This window comes from Saccopteryx bilineata, chromosome 4, assembly GCF_036850765.1.
Source record: "Saccopteryx bilineata isolate mSacBil1 chromosome 4, mSacBil1_pri_phased_curated, whole genome shotgun sequence".
Classification (NCBI taxonomy): domain Eukaryota; kingdom Metazoa; phylum Chordata; class Mammalia; order Chiroptera; family Emballonuridae; genus Saccopteryx; species Saccopteryx bilineata.
In genome coordinates this window covers 55691249-55711866 of record NC_089493.1, presented here as the reverse complement: position 1 = coordinate 55711866, position 20618 = coordinate 55691249, and the positions used below count along the sequence as shown (strand labels likewise).

Below are 20618 nucleotides of genomic sequence, written 5' to 3'. Positions count from 1 at the left end.
AATGCCCAGGGTGATCACCACTAGGCTCAGGCTCATCAGCCTCCAGCCCTGAGCCCCTCCTCCTGCCAGGAATGGCTCAGAGCCCTACCCTGCCTCCTCCCTCAGCTGCCCTTCTCCCCCTAGCCCTGTCTCCTCTCTGTTGGCAGGGGCTCCTCCAAAAGACTAGCAGGAACACTGTCTCCTAGAGCCCACTGCAGCCCCTCAGCAGCTAAGCTGTCTTTTCTGGCTGATGGGCCCTGTCCCCACAGTGCCAAATAAACCTCATCCCAAGGTATAAAGGACATTTCATTATCCTCCAGGCCTTGTGGCCAAGTTACCAGCAGCTCAGGATTCAAGATTAGGGTCCTGAGTGAGGCCTCAGAGTTAGAGGCTGACAGCAAGTGGGCAGGGAGGCAGGGCCAGTTCTGGCAGTGGATTAGACACAGGACCACTGGGCTCCCAGCAGATTGTCCAAAAACCACCAAAAGCCCTAAAGAGTAGTATCAACCTCTTCCTCTATTCTCTGGTGGGGACCCGAGGGTCACAGGCAGAAAGAAAATCTTAGGCAGCTTGGTACCTCAAAGAGAATACTGGAGTAGGAATCAAAAGTCACAGGTTTAAATCCCAGCTCTGACACTAAAGTTTGCAAGTTGGTGAAGTTCTCTAAGCTTCCACTTCCTCATCTGCACAACAGGAAAAATACCAAAAATACCTACCGCCCCATAGGGCTGCAAGAGGATTAACCAGGTGATGGCCCCAGCCCACCCTGTGCTTAGTACAAGACAATGCCCAATACCCAGATAGCTCCCTTCCCTTCTTCCCACCCCAGCATTCTCTGAAGAGGACAGGGTTGGCCTCGTTCTGCAACTGGGCTCCTAGGAGGTTCCTCAAGGGCCGTGAGAGGGAATGGGGGCAAGTGGACTTCTGCACACTCCTTCTTCCTCCTTTTCCGCAACTGCACCTTCACTTTGATCTGTTCATATCCTACCCCCTGCCCCACAATCATCTACTTTTTTTAAGTTTTGCTGCTTAAATAGTAAACTCTACCGAAGTAGGTCAGGAGTAGGCACACTTTTTCTGCAAAGAGCCAGATGGTGAATATTTCAGGCGTTGTGGGCCAAGAAGCAAAATCAAGGATATTATGTAGGTTTTCATACAACAAAGGAGAAAACCAGATATGAACAAATATTTAATTAATGAGATTAAAAACACTACATAATAAGAATTGAGGTTTATTTTGTTTTGTCTATTTTTTTGTAATACAAGTCTTCCAATGAGAAGAATTTTTTTTTTTGGGGGGGGGAAGATAACATTTTGCTTAACTGGGTTCCAAAGTTTGAGCTTCCTATCATCAAATCTATTAGAAACTGTCTTCCATAAAACACACTCTTAGCTCTTGGGCCATTGACAAATAGGTGGCAGACAGATTTGGCCACAGGGTTATAGTTTTCATCCCCCAGACTGGACGTTGTAGGAGCCCTTGCAGATTAAAGTTCTAGCATCTACAGCCTGTTGGCGGCTGCTCTGGGGTCTGGGCAGTCTCCAGAAGAGAGACTGAAGGCTGCAGCCATCACCTCCGTGAGAGGCCCTGGAAACTAGTCTCCCATGACCTCCCTCCCGCACTGCCCGAGCCCTGGGTGCCTCCCTCCGGCTGCAGTGATGGGTACCACAGGGCCTAACTCCTACCGCTGGCTGGCATTCTTACCCCCCACTGTGGTCTCCCCAACAAGGGGGAGACCAAGGGAACAGCTCTCTCCTTTGCCCTCATATCATAACCCTTCCCAATCATACCTCTCCCAACAGCTCTCTCTTAGAAAGCTTTCTTTCTTTTTAAATTTATTGATTGATTTTTAGAGAGAGAGGAAGGGACAGAGACAGAAACATCGATCTGTTCCTCTAGGTGCTCTGACCGGAAATTGAGCCCACAACCTTTGTATATCAGGACAACATTCTCACCAACCGAGCTACCCAGCCAGGACTAGAGAGCTTTCTTATAGAACCATTGTCACCAGCTTCTAAAAGTAGAGACAAAGAAGTTGAACCCTTCGCTGGAGTTCTGAGATTCACCCAAGACCTTAATCGCCTTTACCTGTGTTGGCCGGAGGAAACACCATCCATCCATCCATCCATCCATCCATCCATCCATCTACAGGGAAGAGCTCTCTCTCTGGTCCTGATGGGTCATGTAAGTTTTTTGGAACTTATTTTCATCATTTATAAAATGGGAGTTATTATACTGGCCTACCTGACTTGTGCTGCTATCGGGACTTCACATTATCCATAAAAATATAACTAAATTAAAATAAAATGTGAATACCATGAAAAAAGGTAAAGTAGCAGAGAGAATAAGGTTTGGAATTAAGAGAGAAGCACAGAAAACTTCAACCACTTTAAATATCCCTACAGCAAAAACACTAGTGTATCTTTACAAACCTCTTGAACTATCAGAAATACACAAAAACAGTGAGTGTTGGCAAAGCCATGAGGAAGTAGGTGCGCATGGTGGCCTGGTAAACTGGCTCAGTATTTCTAATTTTAACCACGACACAAATCAGTCATAACCTCTGACCATGCACTCCACCTCTGGGAATACACTCAGCAGAAATAATGTAGAGAAAGGAAATCAAACAACTGTGTCCACAGAAACACTTACATTTAGTAGTGAGAAATAATAGGGGAAAGTTAAGTAAATTGGGAATGTCTGTACAGAAGAATACTATGACGTTAACAAAACTATATACTATATCTATTTTTTTTTTAATTGGCATTCTTTAAAAATATGTATCAGTGTCATGAAAGTTGAAGAAAGGCCAAGGAGGCCCTGGCCAGTTGGCTCAGCGGTAGAGTGTTGGCCTGGCGTGCGGGGGACCTGGGTTCGATTCCCGGCCAGGGCACATAGGAGAAGCACCCATTTGCTTCTCCACCCCCCCCCTCCTTCCTCTCTGTCTCTCTCTTCCCCTCCCGCAGCCAAAGCTCCATTGGAGCAAAGATGGCCTGGGCGCTGGGGATGGCTCCTTAGCCTCTGCCCCAGGCGCTAGAGTGGCTCTGGTTGCAACAGAGCGACACCCTGGTGGGCGTGCCGGGTGGATCCCGGTCGGGCGCATGTGGGAGTCAGTCTGACTGTCTCTCCCCGTTTCCAGCTTCAGAAATTTAAACAAACCAAAAAAAAGGCCAAGGAACCATCCAGATCAACGGAGCCTAAAGAGACATGACAAAGAGATGCAATATACAACATGCACCAGATCTAGTTCTGCAGGGAGGAAGCTGCCATAAGCACTCTAAGTGGGAGAACTGACAAAACTGGAACAAGAATGAGAGTTTGGATAAAAATATTATGTCAGAGCTCAATGTCCTGAATTTAAAAACTGTATTGTATTGTGCTTATGAGAGAAAATATCCAGGTCCGTAGGAGATGCATAATAAAGTATTAAGAGATAAAGAGGCAAAACGTTAGCAACTGACTCTGAAATGGTTCAGAAACAATAATAGATAGATGGAAAGAAAGGAAAGAAAGAGGGAAGGAGGGAGGGAGGGAAGGAAGAAGAGGGGGAGAGGAGCAGAAGGAGGAGAAAATAAGAAGAGGGAACGAAAGCAGGAGGAAGTGACAAAATGTTAAAAACTGTGGTATCTAGATAAAGGGTGTATGGAAGTTCTCTTATTCTGAAACCTTTTTATTAAATTTGAAATTATTTCAAAACAAAAAACAACGTTTTAAGTTACATTGACTCTAGATACATGTAAGGTATAAATAAAAGAACATGGAGCAGCCTGACCTGTGGTGGTGCAGTAGATAAAGTGTCGACCTGAAATGCTGAGGTCGCCAGTTTGAAAACCTGGATTTGCCTGCTCAAGGCACATATGAGAAGCAAATACTTTGAGTTGATGCTTCCCACTCCTCCCTACCCCTGTCTCTCCTCTCTCTAAAATCAATAAATAAAATTTCTTTTTCTTTCTTTCTTTCTTTCTTTCTCTCTCTTTCTCTCTCTCTCTCTCTCTCTCTCTCTCTCTCTTTCTTGCTTTCCTTCTTTCTGGTGAGAAGAGGGGAGATAGACAAACTCCCACATGTGCCCTGACTGGGATTCACCCAGCAACCCCATCTGGGGCTGATGTTCGAGTACTGCGCTATTTTTAGTGCCTCAGGCTGACCCATTTGGACCAATGAGCCATCCTCAGTACCCAGCGCCATGCTCAAAACAATTGAACCACTGGCTGCAAGAGGGGAAGAGGGAGAGAAGGGGGTGGGGGTGGGAGCAGATGGTCACTTCTCTTGTGTGCCCTGACCAGGGATCTAACCAAAGACATCCATATGCGGGCCAACGCTCTAGCCACTGAGCCACTGGCCAGGGCCAATAGATAAAATCTTTTTAAAAATTGAGTTAAAAAAAATAACACAACATAAAAAAGTACATGCTGGTGACAAATATGTAGAAAAGAAAGTGTATTCATTCCATTGCCCCACATACAGGGTGGGGCAAAAGGAGGTGCACAATTGTGAATACATGAAACACAGAGTTTTTCTTGCATTGTTATTTATTAATTACTGAATATTTTCCATACGAACAACTGCACACCTCCTTTTCCCCACCTCTCTTCAGCTCTTGGAGTTTTCATAACGCAGACTGAGCTCAATGAGACCTAGCCCTCAGGGCAAGCGATTTGCTCTGTGTGCCAGCTTCTGACTGAAGCGTATGCAATGCAGCCACTTTGTTTGAGTGGCTTTGTGCTTTGTTTTCCTAACAAAGGGTGATAAAAGCGCCTCTCCCCCTCATCGGTGGCTTCAATCATCCAGGGCCCTCTGCAGTCGCATATCTTCCTGGCAGCCCCCTCCCTCTGAGCCTCTCTATGCCCTCGTGCCCAAGCCCAGGCCTGCTGCTCTGCCGTCCCTGGCACAGCCTTCCCTCGAGGTGGTTACCTGCTGTTCCCCACATTAGCCTGTCAGGAGCTGCCCCACCCAGGGCAATAGCTTCCTCCTCTGAACAAACAGCACTTGTTTGTAGGGTCCCTCGATTAGCTCATGGTTGTTCCACCATCTCTCGTTGCATTAGCTTTTGAGGAGAGTTCTCCTTTCCCAACTTTTAGAGACTGAGTTTCTTTATCCCTAAAATGAGAATAATAGCTGCTTCTGAGTGTGTTATGGGGGTTAAATTCAAGAATGTGTGTCCAGGAAAAAGAGGTAATTTTTGTGTTTTTTTCCCCACTGTGTGTCTGGGGAATCCTAGATGTTCGTGGACTCCCAGGCCTATGGGAGCCAGGGGCTTGGCGGTTGTTTTCTGCCTCAGATATAACTTAAGGCGGGTTCCAGACAGCTTTGCACTTAACTGATGGGTATCTATGGGAGCTGAATGCTTACCAAGTATAAAAGGCCTGGGCTGGACACTATGGCGGCGGGGTGGGGGAATGGGTGGATAAAAGATGAAGTATGCAGGAACCCAGCTTGGAGGAACATTCAGTCCAGAGGGGAAGATGACCAGGTGTACCCTTTGTGTAACATGAGATATGATGGCGTTAGCACTGAATGGCGATGTGCTTCCAGAATAAGAGGTAATTAAATCCACAGAAGGGACTGGGATAAGATGGGGTAGGTGAAGACAGGGAGACAGCCTTTGATCTGGACCTTGAAGGAAAATTTTAATTTTTCAAAGAGTGAAAGAACAGCAAGAGCAGAGGGAAGTGACAAAGGTTTGGGGACCTCTGACCTCTGTCTCAGTGCTGCAGTGATACTCAAAATGGGAGAACTGATGTGGACGTGCCTCTAAAGCAGGGGTCGGGAACTTTTTTGGCTGAGAGAGCCATGAACACCACATGTTTTAAAATGTAATTCCGTGAGAACCATACAACGACCCGTGTACATTATGCATTATCCAATAAAAATTTGGTGTTGTCCCGGAGGAGAGCTGTGATTGGCTCCAGCCACCCGCAACCATGAACATGAGCGGTAGGAAATGAATGGATTGTAATACATGAGAATGTTTTATATTTTTAACGTTATTATTTTTTTATTAAAGATTTGTCTGCGAGCCAGATGCAGCCATCAAAAGAGCCACATCTGGCTCGCAAGCCATAGGCTCCTGACCCCTGCTCTAAAGAGTTGATGGCCCAATACAAACAAATGTGAGCCAGGATAAGCCTAATGTCATCCCCGGGCAACACCCTCCACCCCGTGAGGCTGGTCCTGCTCGCCTCAGTCTCCCAGCCTGCCTCTGGTAGCTTAGCACTTGGGGGAATGTGTATGTGTACACACAAAAGAGGAGGGGATGTGTGGACGTGAGAAATAGCCGTGGAAAGATTAGAAGGTAAAGCAGGAATAAAAATAGCTGCTGTGTGAAGGCTGCTAATCTTGTATTGCCTTAAACAGTCTTCTGAAATTTTTTATTAAAAAAACCTGCATCCAAAGTAAGTCTCACAGATCTATATACATGGCTGTATAAAAGATATTCAATGCATTTCACTGAGTGAAAAAAGCAAGTTGTAGATTTTTACAGTCATGTGATCCCATCTGGGTCCATGCACACTTGCTTAACTTAGCAAAGTTCTAAGTAAGAAGAAAATTATCATCAAAGTCTACCTGTGGACGTGAGACACAGACGGAGAGCAGAGGGGTTCTACCTTTCACTTTAACTCATCATAACTTTATGGCATTTGCCATGCAGCCCTTCTATAATAAAAAAAAAATTTTTTTTCATTAAAAAAAAATAGTAAAAGCCCTTTTGCTTCAGAAACTGTTTTCCCTTGGAAACCCTTTTCCCAGGGACTGAGACAGGTAAACAACTACTATTGTTGTGTTCTATTGCGCTCTGTGGCCAGACTGCTCTAGCACCCAGCCTGGGTAAACCTGAGCTCTACACATCTCCTGAAGGGTTCTGTTTTCCTTCCAAAAGAGGTTGCCCAGGCTAAGCTGATTGTACAGTGAGTGATCTTCATGACAGGGGACCCCACTGGAGACTCAGGTCTGGCCTTCCCATATGGCTGTCCCAAGAAATTCCTCAGCTCCCAGGAAAAATGAGGCTTGAGCTCAGTGGATCCCTCCCTGGTCCAAGGCTCCAGGCCCTACAAAAGGAGATTCTTCAAGTTATCATATTTCCCCATGTATAAGATGCATCATTTTTCGGCCCTGGCCGGTTGGCTCAGTGGTAGAGCATCGGCCTAGCGTGCAAGGGGTCCCGGGTTCGATTCCCGGCCAGGGCACACAGGAGAGGCGCCCATCTGCTTCTCCATCCGTCCCCCTCCCCTTCCTCTCTGTCTCTCTCTCCCCCTCCCGCAGCGAGGCTCCGTTGGAGCAAAGATGACCGGGGCGCTGGGGATGGCTCCTTGGCCTCTGCCCCAGGCGCTAGAGTGGCTCTGGTCGCAATAGAGCGACGCCCCGGAGGGGCAGAGCATCGCCCCCTGGTGGGCAGAGCGTCGCCCCCTGGTGGGCGTGCCGGGTGGATCCCGGTCGGGCGCATGCAGGAGTCTGTCTGACTGTCTCTCCCCGTTTCCAGCTTTGGAAAAATACAAAAAAAAAAAAGAAAAAGATGCGTCATTTTCGAAAAATTTGGGGTCTAAAAACTGGGTGCATCTTATACAATGGTTGTAGGTTTTTTTTTTACTTGCATTTCTTGCTTTTTTGCGCAGATGAGGAGTTATGTGAATTTTATGATGAATAAAACTTGAGCTCAATAACTTCATGTCGTTTTTTTTTTTTTCAAATTTTGGACCCCCAAATTAGGGTGCATCTTATCTATGGGAGCGTTTATACATGGGGAAATACGGTAAGCACCTAGGTTGTATATGTGAGTCTCCTGTAAGTAGCATGGCTTCCAGCTATCTCCAACAGGGAGCTGGGAGGGGATGATAGGACATTTGGGGTAATGATCTGGTGAAACTCCCTGAGAAAGGTGGGGACTGAGGATAAAACAGTTAAATGAACCTACAGATAGTTTCTGTCTGTTTAAACCAGCACAGTATAGTTGAAAAGCTTCTTTAAATCCCACCTCCTATATTGCTTGCTCTGTGACCTTACAAAAATTACCTCCCCTGTCTGGGCCTTAGTTTCCTTGCCTATAAAATGGAGATTTGAACTAAATTCTTGTTGAGATCCAGTCCAACACTGACATTTAATGATTTTATGTTAACACGATAACCTCTGAGAATCTAAGTAAAGGAAACTATATAAGTTTGGGAAGGAAGAAACCACTGACGCTGCTTACATTAAATTACCTGTATTCTTGGGCATATAGTATTCACTTCACCACTGGACCTAACTACCAGTGCCCTTCCTCTAGGGGACATCCCCTCCCAAGTGCTTACCTCCTAACTCTGACCCTGCTACTCTACCAGCAAGATCAAACAGAAAAGACCACCCTATCATATATTCTCCCTTACTCACACCTCAGAAGCATTCAAATTAAAGGAAAAAATGAGTTTGTGCTCTGTGGGTCCTAATGGTTTGGCCAGAGCCCTAGACGAGGAGTCAGACCTCCAATCCTCCCCACTGTCTATCACTGGTTCACCATGTGACTTTGGACAAGCCACTTCCTCTCTCTGACCTTAGCCTTGTCTATAAAACGAGGGGTTTTTCTTTATGAGCCCTGCTCTGTATTCCTCAGCACTGTCCGAGGGTGGCTACCAAGTCTGGGAGAGGCCAGCATCTGCAGGCCAACATTTCCCCAGTCGCTCCAGCATCCCCAGAAGGCTGCCGCCAACACGTGAGCACAGTCAAGTGTCTGCACTCAGCGCTGGGAGCCAGAAATCAGGTGAGATGTGCAGAGCCAGGCCCAGTCGAGCTCAGGACTCTCCCGCCAGGGCACGCTGTCCCCATCCAAAGCTGGCTTCAGCAGATTTTCTCACAGATGTTCTTACTTGTAGGACAAGGAGAGAGAAGGCCTCCAAAAGAATCAAAAACATGTGCTTCAGGGACCAGACCAGGGCAGGAAGTGGAGTTAAAGATTCTTTGCTTGTTAACACATGGTTTTGGCTAAGGTATATATAATAACATATGTACAGGAAAATGTTCATGTACGTGTACAGCTTGATATATTTTCATGAAATGAACAAAGAGTGAAACAGACACCCAGATCAAGAAACAGAACAATACCTATGCCCCAGAAATCCCCATCTCCCTTGTGTCCCCTTTCAGTCACTAGTGCCCCAAATAACCACTATTCTGATTTCTAGCACATCTAATTGATTTTGCCTGTTTCAAACTTTACACAAATGGAATTACACAGTATGAACTCCACATACTGTGGACTTTGAGTCTGGCTTCCTTTACTCAACATTATGTTTGTGCACTTCATCCACCAGTACAGATAAAAATGAAAAATGACTGACATTCCTTTTCATTTTTGCATAGTAAGAACTTAATGAAGAGCTAAAACCAACAAGCCAGCCCTGAGTTAGGCTAGAGTACTCACTGACAGCTGAGGAAGCAGGTTTACACACAGCTCTCTCCAAAACAAGAACGGTGGCCCCCCTCCAGCCACCGTTCGTCCTGCAGAGTCCCACACCTTTCTCCTAGAAGCTCCATAGGTGAAGCAGGACTTGGATTCCCAAAGACCAGAAGCTCTTGTTCACTGAACACTTACCCTGTGCCCAGCTCTGTGACGCACACTATAGACTCGGCATCTCGTTTAATCCCAACTATGAGATAGGTACTGTTATTATTCTTATCATATAGGTAATGAAACTGAGGCCCAGAGAGGTTGAGTGAGTTGCCCTAAGGTTGCACAGCTAGGAAGAGGACCCCAACCCCAATCTGTGTGGCCTCTACAGCCAAACCTCTCCCACCATTCTGTGTTGACAGGGATCTTGTGGGCTACATCTGGCGCCCACTGAGGTCTCCAACCTCACCTAGTACTACTTGCCCACAGTTCACCTTCTGAGGCCACACTGGCCTCCTTCCAGCAGCTCATGCCCCAGCTCCTTCCCCATCTCTGGGTCTATGCCCATGCTGTTGCCTCTACCTGCATATTAACTCCTCTGTTCTCAATTAACAGTGCCTTCCCTGACCACCCAATCTAACCTACATCCTCTATCCTCTCCATTCATAGCCCTTAACACAGGTCAAAATGCTTTATCCTTTTCTGTTCCCTTGTTTGCTTGTTTAACACCTTTCTCCACCAAAGGAACAGAAGCTGCATAAGAAGACAGGAGTATTCCTGTTTGCTCACCACTACCTTGGGCAGTGCCTGGCACACAGGAGGTCCTTAATAGTATGTTAAGCAAAGAAAAGAAGATGGGGAGAGAAAGATAGCACTGTCCCTTCAGGAGCTGAGTAGTCATGTGGAGGCAGCTCTCTTTCCAGTCTGTTTATGGCCTCAGGCAAGACCTTCCCTTCTCTGAGCCTCAGTTTCCTCAACTGTCAGATGAAGAGTCTGTTGAAAAAGCCCCTTAGTGACCTGCCAGCCCATATAGACCACAAATCCTAGCATGTCAAGCCGTTCCAAAAGCCTCTACTGCCTCTTACCCACTTCATAGCTGGTTAGCACTGTACAAAAGTAGGCGGGTTCTTTAAGGCTCCCCAGGCTGTGAGATGCATGGGACCTTCATACCCTGTTACAGGGGAGCATCAGAAAACACGAGATCTCTTCTAGTTCTAATAGCTCTGATACAGTGCATGGGGAAAGACAGGACTAGGAAGGTATAATAGATGAATTTTCAAGGAAACTACTTCTCCTTTTATTTTTTAATTGATTGATTTTTAGAGAGGCATAGAGAGGAAAGTAGAGAGAAGCATTCATTTGTTGTTTCACCTATTTATGCATTCATTGGTTGCTTCCCATATGTGCCCTGACCCTGTGCCCTGACTGGGGATTGAACCCACAATTTTAATGTTTCAGAATAATGCTCTAACCAACTGAGCTAACCGGCCAGGGCTAGAAACTGTGTCTACTTCCTTCTTCAGAGTTTCAACTGCTCAGTTCTCAGTTCCGGCACCAGTCCCATCCAACTGTGCCCTTGTTATGTGTGTGGCTGCCCCCACCTCCACCTGAGCTCCAAGAAGATAGAGACTGTGTCCTCTTCATCTTGGTAGCCACAACACTTAGCACAGACCACTACACACAGGATGTGGCCAAGGTGGGGCCACTGAATCAAATGCTATGGGCTGGGTCTGCTGCTGAGGATGCCACTTTGCCCCTGGTGTCACCCAGGTCAGGAGAAGCACCTGAGAAGAAGAGAGCCTGGCCTCCTTGTCAGAGGCAGACTCCAACTGACCAACCCCAGCTTCTGGCCCTCTGTCCTCCTCCACCCTTTCATCAGGCCCTGGACTGCCTGTGTCAGCTGGTCTCTGAAATAAAGCGGAGGGGCCATTCCCTTCTGGTGTCTCTGTGTCCCTTGCTCCCTCAAGCACACAGCCTTCCGGTGACCCAGGACAAGCACTGCCTAAACTTACAGCACCTGCACCTCCCACTCTTCTCAGAGTCTGGCTCTGACTTGGAAGCTCTTTCTGTTTTGTCTTTTTAAAATTAAAGAAAGTGAAGAATTAGTGCTGACCCAAGAGCTCTATAAAGAGGAAGGGCCTCCTGCTTTTCGTCTTGGATACAGTGGAGGCCGTAAAGCCCCAGGTTTTTACTTCACTGAGTGTGAGAAGAGCTGAGGCTGGGTATACTAGTGAGCAGATGTGAGTGTACAAGTACCATACTCCTAGGAGAGAGCACAACAGGTGTGCAGTGACAAACTGAACTGGCCAGACCCTGGTTATGTCACTTGCTGGCTGAACAACTTTGGGCAACTTGCTTAAACGCTTGGGACCACAGATTCCCCATCTGAAAAATGAAAGTAAAAATAATTCCCATTTCACTCACTGTTGTGAGAATGAAACTTTAGGACTAGCGTTCTATAATCACTAAAACAACATCTAAACATTAGCAGTTGTTAGGAATGGAAGGCAAGAAGAGAGCTTTGGAAAAATCTTCATTTCTCTCCAAATAGTAACTACTTTCAGATCTCAGAGGTTAGCCCTGGTTGTGTTCTGTGTTTAGCAAACCTGAAAATGCACGCAATAACTCAGATCCTAGGAACCTTTGTGACTTTGTTTGCGTGGCTTGTTACTCAATGCAAATACACTTCCAGGAGGATTACTTCACCTCCCATTCAGGCTCTGAGCTCATGAAACAAAATCTTGGGAGTCAGGGAGAATGCCAAGTCGAACTCAGAGAAGAAAATCAATAGGTCAGGTCTCAGTCCGAAGCCTGGTGAGGGCTTTGGGAAAATAGTAACCGCTAAACCAAGAATTTTTTAGATACGCCGTAACTCTTCACCAGAATACGTGTGTTTCTTGTGCTGAAAACACAGAGCTCAACAATTCTAGCCCCTTCTGCTAGTGTCTTTATTTTCAGAGAAACGACTGCAGAGCTGCCCATAAAGATGAATAAACCTCAGGATTACTGACAACTGTCAGAGAGGGGAGGGGGTTCGGGGGACTGGGTGGAAAAGGTGAAGGGATTAAACGAAACAACAACAAAAACCCTCATAAACACAGATAACAGCAGGGTGATTCCCAGAGGGAAGGAGGGGCGGGGGGGGGGGGTAGAAGAGGGTAAAGGGAGGATAAATGATGACAGAAAAAGGATTAATTGGCCTTGGATGGTGAACACACAATACAATATACAGATGACATATTAGAGAATTGTACACCTGAAACCTCTATCATTTTATTAACCAATGTCACCCCAATGAATTCAATAAAAACTTATAAAATAAATAAATAGACCTCAGGATGGTTTTTAAAGCTTCCCCCAAGTCCTGTGACAAGATCAATTGACAAGTGCACAGCAAGAAACTTATCCTTGGCTCCGCCAGGCATCCCCTCCGCCTGCCACGGTCTCTTACCTCCCCAGCTCCTCTCCGATGTCGTAAAAGTCCTCCACCTTCTGCTGCTTGAAAGTCTCCATGTTTGGACTCCTCATTGAGGTCTGGAGCAGACAGCCCTGAAACTAAGATTAGGACAGGCATGTAAATTGGCACAAGCCTAAGAGGCTGAGCCTAAAAGTAATCTGCTGCAAGAGAGAGAATAATTTAACAATAGTCCAGAGCCCTCATTACTCAAGATCAGCCTCTCCTCACCTGTGACCACTGCTGCGTGGGTCTGGTTTCCTTCAGAGTAACTCAAATTTGTGAAGGAGGCAGAAAAAGAGCCCTCCTCCCTGATTCAGATCTGCTCTGAACAAGTTCAGAGAAACAGAACCATGCCAACTTCAGCAATTTGTTCTCAGGAAATTCAGGTATACTGGGGAAAGAGGCACCATGACACAGGGGAAAAAAGCAATCATTTTTGAGTCAGAAGATCTGGGTTCAAGTCCCAGTTTTGCTTGGGTAAGTCATTTAAACTGTGGAAGACTAAGCTTCCCTGTCTGTGGAAGGGGCTAATACCGTAAAACCATCATTGGATCACGGCATTATTTTGTAAACTATAAGATGCAGTCAAAGGTAAGGAATTTTCCTGACTTCAGCTCGTTTGGGGTGTGTGCCACCTGAATGTGAGTGTGAACTGATTTGTCAACCCTTTCACCCTCACCCCCAGGGAAAGATGGGTGGGAGCGGTGTGGCAAATTACAACAGGCATCAGAAGTCAAGAGCCTGAGGCTCTAGTTCCAATTTAGTTCACAGCTGAGTTCTGTGACCTCGGCTCTTGTCAGAGGAGCCTCAGTTTCCTCGTCTATATAACGGAGCTAACTGCTTGCCCAGGGCACCTCATTGAGAGGCATGGGACTACTCTGAGTTATGAGGAGTGCTCACCACTCCAACAGAAGAGGCTGTTTGCATCCTGCACTGGGACCCCCCTGCTTCAAGGAGCTTACCCATTCCTGGGACAGCCACATGCCACCCTCAACAGCACCCCAAGGGCAAGGCCCGGGACACAGTCTGCAAGTCACAAAGATAACACCAGCTGCCTGCGGATGTGTCTTCCAGTAGTCACTATCATGGCCTCTCAGAGCTCATCTAGGCCAAGTCTTGGCAGCTTTTCTTCTGCCTGCCAATCAGATACCAACCACGCCTGTGCCCCATGAACCCCAAAAGACTGTTCTCACCAGGATGGGTGGAGGCATCATTACATAAGGGCATGTCTCATCAATGTCAAGTGGCTGGAGCTGTTCTAACTCTCAGGCAATGTGAGTACATTCCACCCTCTTTCCTCCATTCTGTCCCCTGCAAACTAGAACTCGGTTACCAAGATGCCACCTGCCTCCCGCCCTTCCAAGGAGGTACACACATCCCTGAAGACCTCCAGACCGAGCTGACCTGGTACCCAGACCTTACTCTCAGGGTCACCTGCCGACCTCTGCCTGTCAGCACTCATGGTCCATCACACATCCTCCTCCCTGCTTGGTCTTCACTCTGTGCTCGGCCAGGGCCCAGGGAGGATGGGCTACTAAGGAGAGCAGGCTCCAGGAGCTGCAGTTCCAAGCTAGTCTGGTTGTATATTAGCCATGTGACTCACAGCAGGTTGGCACCCTCTCTGAATGCAATCCCCCTCATCTGTAAACATGGATGATTACCTACTTCACACACCTGTGTAAGGATCCATTGTGATGGGCAAAAAAAAAGAAAGGATGATTGTTACTGTTATTGTTTGACTCATCCCAGACTACTATTTGTGCTTCTGCTTCCCACAGTCATTAAGACAACCAATTCTGGCCCTAGCCAGTGGCTCAGTGGATGGAGCATTGGCCCAGCGTATGGACATCCTGGGTTTGATTCCCGGTCAGGGCACACAGAAGAAGTGACCATCTGCTTCTCTCCCCCACCCTCTCTTCTCCTTCTCTCCTTTTTCCCCTCCTTCAGCCAGTGGCTCAATTGGTTCAAGTGTCAGCCCCAGGAGCTGAGGCTCAGTTGATTCAACCATCGGCCCCAGATGGGGGTTGCTGGGTGGATCCCGGTTGGGGCGCATGCGCGAGTCTGTCTCACTATCTCCCTTCTTCTCAGTTAAAAAAAAAAAGACAACTGATTCCATTCCTTTCTGAACAAGGTCTGGGGATCCTCCTGGCAAATGTGGCTTGACCAGAATCAGAAGTTCAACCCATGCTCAACCCACACCCCCACCCTGGCAAATCTCCTGAGACGAACCCAGAGGGTGGCAGGACTGCTACGCACCATCTTTTTTGTGCTGAAAAAGTCCTCCCAAATAAACTATTTGGGTCAGGTACTTGCAGGCTGGGTGGTGAGGTTACTAATTTCACACAGCTAGATAGAAGCAGTAAACTCCAACAAATTCTGTCGGTAGATGCCCTGAGAGTGGTCCCAAGAAACAGCTAAGATCTGCCATTGGCACAAGGCCAGGGACACTGGCTATCAGAAGCTGAGCTAGGTTGGAAGCAGCCCTAGCTTTCCAGCAAAAGGACAAGCCCATCCTTGGGCTCCGTATCCTGGATGGCTGGGGTGAGGGCAGGGGAGCCCTAACGGACAAACTAGGCCCCCCAGTTTGGCCCCAACTCACCTTCCTGTCCTTATCTCCCCCCCCCCACACACACACACACATATTTTATATTACAGCCAAAGTAGACATTTCCCATTTTACCAAAACCTCCATGCCTGCCATGCCTCCGCTCAGCCTGGGCCCTTTCTAGGGAAAACCCGTCTGGAGAGCCCTCTTAGTGGCTCAAATGCTACCATACCTGTGAGGTTCTATGACCCGTTTTCTTGCCAAAACAGATGAAAATTCTCCCCTTCTTTAAATTTCCAGAGAGAGCTCTTCCTAGATTTTCAGAGAGACAGTTTATCACATCTTGGCTCATCATAATCTATGTCTACATATAACCCAGAGGAATAGAGCACAGATTCATGGTCACATGAGCCTGGGTTCAAGTCCCAGCGCTACTACTTACTAGCACATACTGAGCCCAGGACAGCTTTGCTGAGCTTCAAATCACTTACATGGAAAATGAGTCTAGACAATGCTTAGAGTCTATGAGTGTGTGCAGCAACTAGTACACTGGGACACTCTGGGCACTGTTGGGCTGTTTCCATGGTCTTACCAAAGAGAAATGCATGCAGATGTTTTCTAAAGGATCCATGTTGGAATGCTCACAGCAGCACTATTAATAACTAAAAAGGGGAAACAACTGCCTGACCTGTGGTGGCACAGGGGACAAAGCGTCGACCTGGAACACTGAGGTTGCTGTTCGAAATCCTGAGCTTGCCTGGTCAGAGCACATATGGGAGTTGATGCTTCCTGCTCCTAACCCTTCACACACACTCTCTCTCTCTCTTTCTTCTCTATAAAGAATAAATAAATTTAAAAAAAATTTTAAGTCACTTCCTGTATATTTAAAAAAAAAAAAGTGGAAACAATCAAATGGCCATCAATAGAAGGATGGATAAATAGAGGTATATTCAGGCCATGGAATTACTATACAACAATAAGAATATATTACTACTACCTGCAATTGTACATTGTTGAAATTCACAAACATAATGTTGAATGAAAGAAGTCAGGCACAAAAGACTTCATACTGTGTGATTCCACTTAGGCAAAACTACTCTGTGGTGCTAGAAGTCAGACTAGTGGTTACCTTTGGGTGAGGATTTGTGCCTGGAAGGAAACACAAGGGGGTTTCTGGGTGTTGGCAATGCTTGATCTGGGTAATGTTACCTGGGTTTTTGGGATACACGCTTAGTTTGTACAGAGTTTTACATAATAAAAAAAATTAGTCTAATATCTACTTTATGAAACAAATGAGATAACAAATATAAAATGCTTTAAATATAAAATGCTGAGATGGGCCCTACAAATGTGAGTTCCTTTCCCCAACCTATTGTCTTGGAGCCCCACAAGGGCAGGGGTTGTGACAGTCTCACCTCTGTCCCCTTGTAGTAGCTGGTATACAGTAGGCACTCCATAAATGATGATACCTCATCAGGTAAAAACAACTGAGAATGTAAAGCCCTTTCCTTACCTCTCTCCCTAAGATGATTAGCATTTTATCCGTTTAAAACATGAAACTAAAGAAGAGAAACTCTGAGGTGGGATTTTAGTCCCAAATTAGTACCCAGAGGCACAAGCACTTTTTCTGGCCCTGAAAAAATGAAGCCACGTGGCAGAGCAGAGGGACACAGCTACAACTTCTGGCCAGAGGTACAAGCCATCAGCTCCAGACATTCCAAGGATGAGGCCCCTCTGAATGCCCACATTTCTCTTAAAGGGATCTCTAGAATGCACATTCCTGCCCCTAACCCTAACACTGGGCAACACTTCTGAGGTTAAAACAGATTTCCTAGAACATCACAGAAAGGGGCCTCAAAGATTGTCTGTGCTTCAGGAGCCACCAGTGTGAGGGAGGGGAGCCAGAGCAGTTCCACTTTACTCATACCATCTGTGCGGGTGCTGTGTAAGGACTCATGGGGTGGGGGTGAGGCTCTGAAAACCACTGCCTTCTAGCCTAACCCACTTGTTTAACAAAAGGAGGAAACTGAGGTCCAGACAAGGGAAGGGATGTGCTAAACTCACTTCTGCTGCTCTTCCTGGGCTCTTGTTGACAGCACCTCTGATGGTGGCACCAGGGTTGGGGAAGTCAGTAGCCTCAGAGGGACAATCTAGGAACAGTCTCCAGGGTCAGAGGATCACCCATAGGACTCTCTCAATCCCGCTAAGCCCCCTTCAGTGCTGGGATTCAAATAATATAACAACCGGTTCTCTGCCCTAATGACCATTTTAAGTATAAAAAAAGATATACTGAAAGGTAGTTTATTATTTCATGCATTTAATACTTAAGAACAATAAAAGAGGTATACAAAACTAGATTATAAGAGTTTTTAAATATTAATGAAAAAATATTAAATAATACCTGACAAAAAACAATAAAACTGTTAAAGATATTTCCATATTGCTTCTTGATTGGTGTCCTTACTTGCAATTTTTTCCACCTATGGACGGAATGAACATTACAGGCACTTAGAACACACTGCTGCACAGATGAACATTAAAAAAGAGTAAAGAATGGCCTGACCAGGCGGTGATGCAGTGGATGGAGTGTCAGACTGGGATGCAGAGGACCCAGGTTCGAGACCCCAAGGTCGCCAGCTTGAGTGCTGAATTAGTCTAATATCTACCTTATGAATTAGTCTAATATCTACCTAATTCGAGACCCCGAGGTCACCAGCAAAAGTTCACCAGCTTGAATCCAAGGTCGCTGGCTCAAGCAAGGGGTTACTCGGTCTGCTGAAGGCCCGTGGTCAAGGCACATATGAGAAAGCAATCAATGAACAACTAAGGTCTCACGGTGGGGAACTGATGATTGATACTTCTCATCTCTCTCCGTTCCTGTCTGTCTGTCCCTGTCTATCCCTCTCTCTGACTCTCTGTCCCTGTAAAAAAAAAAAGAGTAAAGAATGTAAACTGTGATTTCCACATTGGGTGGCTGCCCAGGCACCCACCTTAGAGAGAACCCTGATTACAAGTGCTGTTTTAACAACTGGTTCACCAAACTTAGCAAAAATTAGGTATAGGTTCTACCGAACTAGTGCAAACCAGCTGAATCCCACCATTGGTCCCCTTCCCCACTGGTCCTAGCTCAATCTCCTGAACTCTCAGAGACCCTCACTCACCTCACCCAGTGCGAGTCAGTGAAATGGGATCATTGCAAAGGGGCAGGTGTGATTATCCCCTTATACCTCCCACCCTACCCCCACCATTAGGAATCATCACACTCAGGTTCTGAGGAGGCTGCCAACAGAAGGGAGCGGGCTCTGGCACTACAGAGCCCCTCCAGGCATTTGAGGCTCTGACCCACTCCAATCTCTGAGGAGGAAGCCAGGGCTCAGAGAAGATGAGCCACCTGCCTATGCTGACATGAGACAGCTCCATCTTTCTAGTGAAGGTCCAGCACCACGGGGCAGCCTGCTTGTTTGCCCCCATATCTAACAACTAGGGAGGCCTTAGGTGGGTGGTCAGAGTCAGTTCAGGTCACATTCCTGCCAGTTGGAAACTTGTCCCAGACCAGCATACACCATCCACATCCATACCCCCTGTACCTCCTTCCCAACGCTTTCCCAAAGCTGTTGAATTATCAGTAGGGTCATTTTAGATGCTAAAAACACATCCTGGGAAATGGGTGGTTTGGAAGAACAGGACAATGAAAGTATTTGTGAAGGGGCCAAGGCAATAGCACCTCTATCGGATCACCAGGATTTTCCCAGGAACATCTTATCTTACACAGAGGCGGTTGGGAAAGAGTGTCCGAAACCATGGCAGCAGCCCCCAGCTACCGGCCACAGGATTCTAGAGTGCAAGGTATCAGAGACTGTGATCACCCTGCCTGCAGACAGGGACATTGCCACCTGCCTCTTAAACAGCCACCTTTGACATCCTCTCTTCCAGTATGCGATCCTAATCTACCACCACCAATGTGGCCTCCATGCTCACCTTTCTGGGCCTCATTTTCTCCTTCCTAAAGTGAGAACACTGATTTCTACCTTGCAGTTACAGTGAGGGCTGTTCAGACCCGCAGATGCCATGAGACATCCACAATGCGGACCCAGAGTCGGGGTCAACTGTTGACAACCCCCTTCTATAGCGCCTTTCTACCCCAGCCTGCACAGACCTGCTGGCAGCGCCTATGCCCACGCTAGCTCTGCTCCAGGCCGGGATCCTGACGACAGGAACCACAGTTTCATTCTGCCACACAGGTAAACTGTGTACGGAGGAGCCTCCTCGCATCACCTCCTGGAGCAAAGGCGGGGGTGGGGGAAGGAGTCCGGTGAGGCGGCTGATGCTGAGAAGATCTGGTTCCTCTTCTCCCAGAACTCTGGGGTGCTCTACCCTGTCAAGGGGCCCTAACTTGATGAAAGGAAGTCTGTCTCCCATCTTACCCCTGGGTGCCAGCCCTCTGCCCGCCGCCCTCGTCCCTCGGGTCAAACTGCTAGGCTTCAGAGCGCGCCCTGGGAGCACAGCGGCAAGTCCCAACGTTACCGCGGGCGGCGTCGGGGACCGGGCGGCGGACTTGGAGAACACGGAGAGTGCGCCCGGAGCAATTGGCCCCCTCCAGCCCCTGTCCCGGGGCGCAGCTGCAGTCGGTCCGCACGCCAAGTCCCGCCCGTCGAGCCCGCACACGGATGCTACTCACAGCGGAACACTGCGCTGCAGCCGGCACTGTGCGCACAGGACGCGGCGGGGTGCGCGGCGCTCGGCTCCGCTCGGCTCCCTGCGCTCCCGGCGCCCTCCGGCCCGCCCGCGGAGCCGTGGAGGAGCCGAGGGGCGGAGCGGCCAGCCCGGTCCCAGGCGCCGGCAGGAGGCGCGCCCGGCGCCCCGGCACGGGGCTCGAGGCGCCCCCTGCTGGGAGACCCTCCGGACAGCCCGGGTTGGAAGGCCCAGAGCCTCCCTGCCCGGACTGGGCGGTCACCTCCAGAGCTCTAGCAAGACCCTCCAGGCGTCCTTACCGCTCTGCCGCTTACGTGCTGTGTGGCCTTAGGCAAGTCAGCTAACCTCTCCAAGTCTTATCTGGAAATTAATTTAAATGAGCTGATACGTATGACATAGACCGGCACAATCTTTCAGAAAATGGTACAGTATTTCCTTACCCATTCCCGCACCACCTCCCCAAAAAACACACCGTGAGAGAGTAAGTCCCAATAGGGAATAGGCCGCTTCCTCCCTGCCAGCCAGTATGCTCCCTGACACCGCACAGATTCTTCTGGGAACCTCTCCACCCACGTTTCACAGTGGA

General features: G+C 47.8%; 1 protein-coding gene across 4 annotated transcripts in view; it reads right to left on the bottom strand.

Moving 5' to 3' along the window:
- The window catches only part of DAPK2 (death associated protein kinase 2), a 135010-nt gene extending 114872 nt beyond the window's left edge, over window positions 1–20138 (bottom strand). For 2 of the 4 annotated variants that reach the window (XM_066274115.1, XM_066274110.1), the window contains exons 1-2: window positions 20019–20138; window positions 12790–12893 (exon numbers count right to left, since the gene is read on the bottom strand). In XM_066274115.1, coding sequence (XP_066130212.1) covers window positions 12790–12866 — 77 coding nt within the window. In that variant the 5' untranslated portion in view covers window positions 12867–12893; window positions 20019–20138. Of the gene's footprint in view, window positions 1–12789; window positions 12894–15572; window positions 15653–17741; window positions 17821–20018 lie in introns of those variants that run through there. The other 2 variants (XM_066274113.1, XM_066274111.1) reach the window with 2 other exon arrangements.
- Between the last annotated feature and the right edge of the window lie 480 nt (window positions 20139–20618).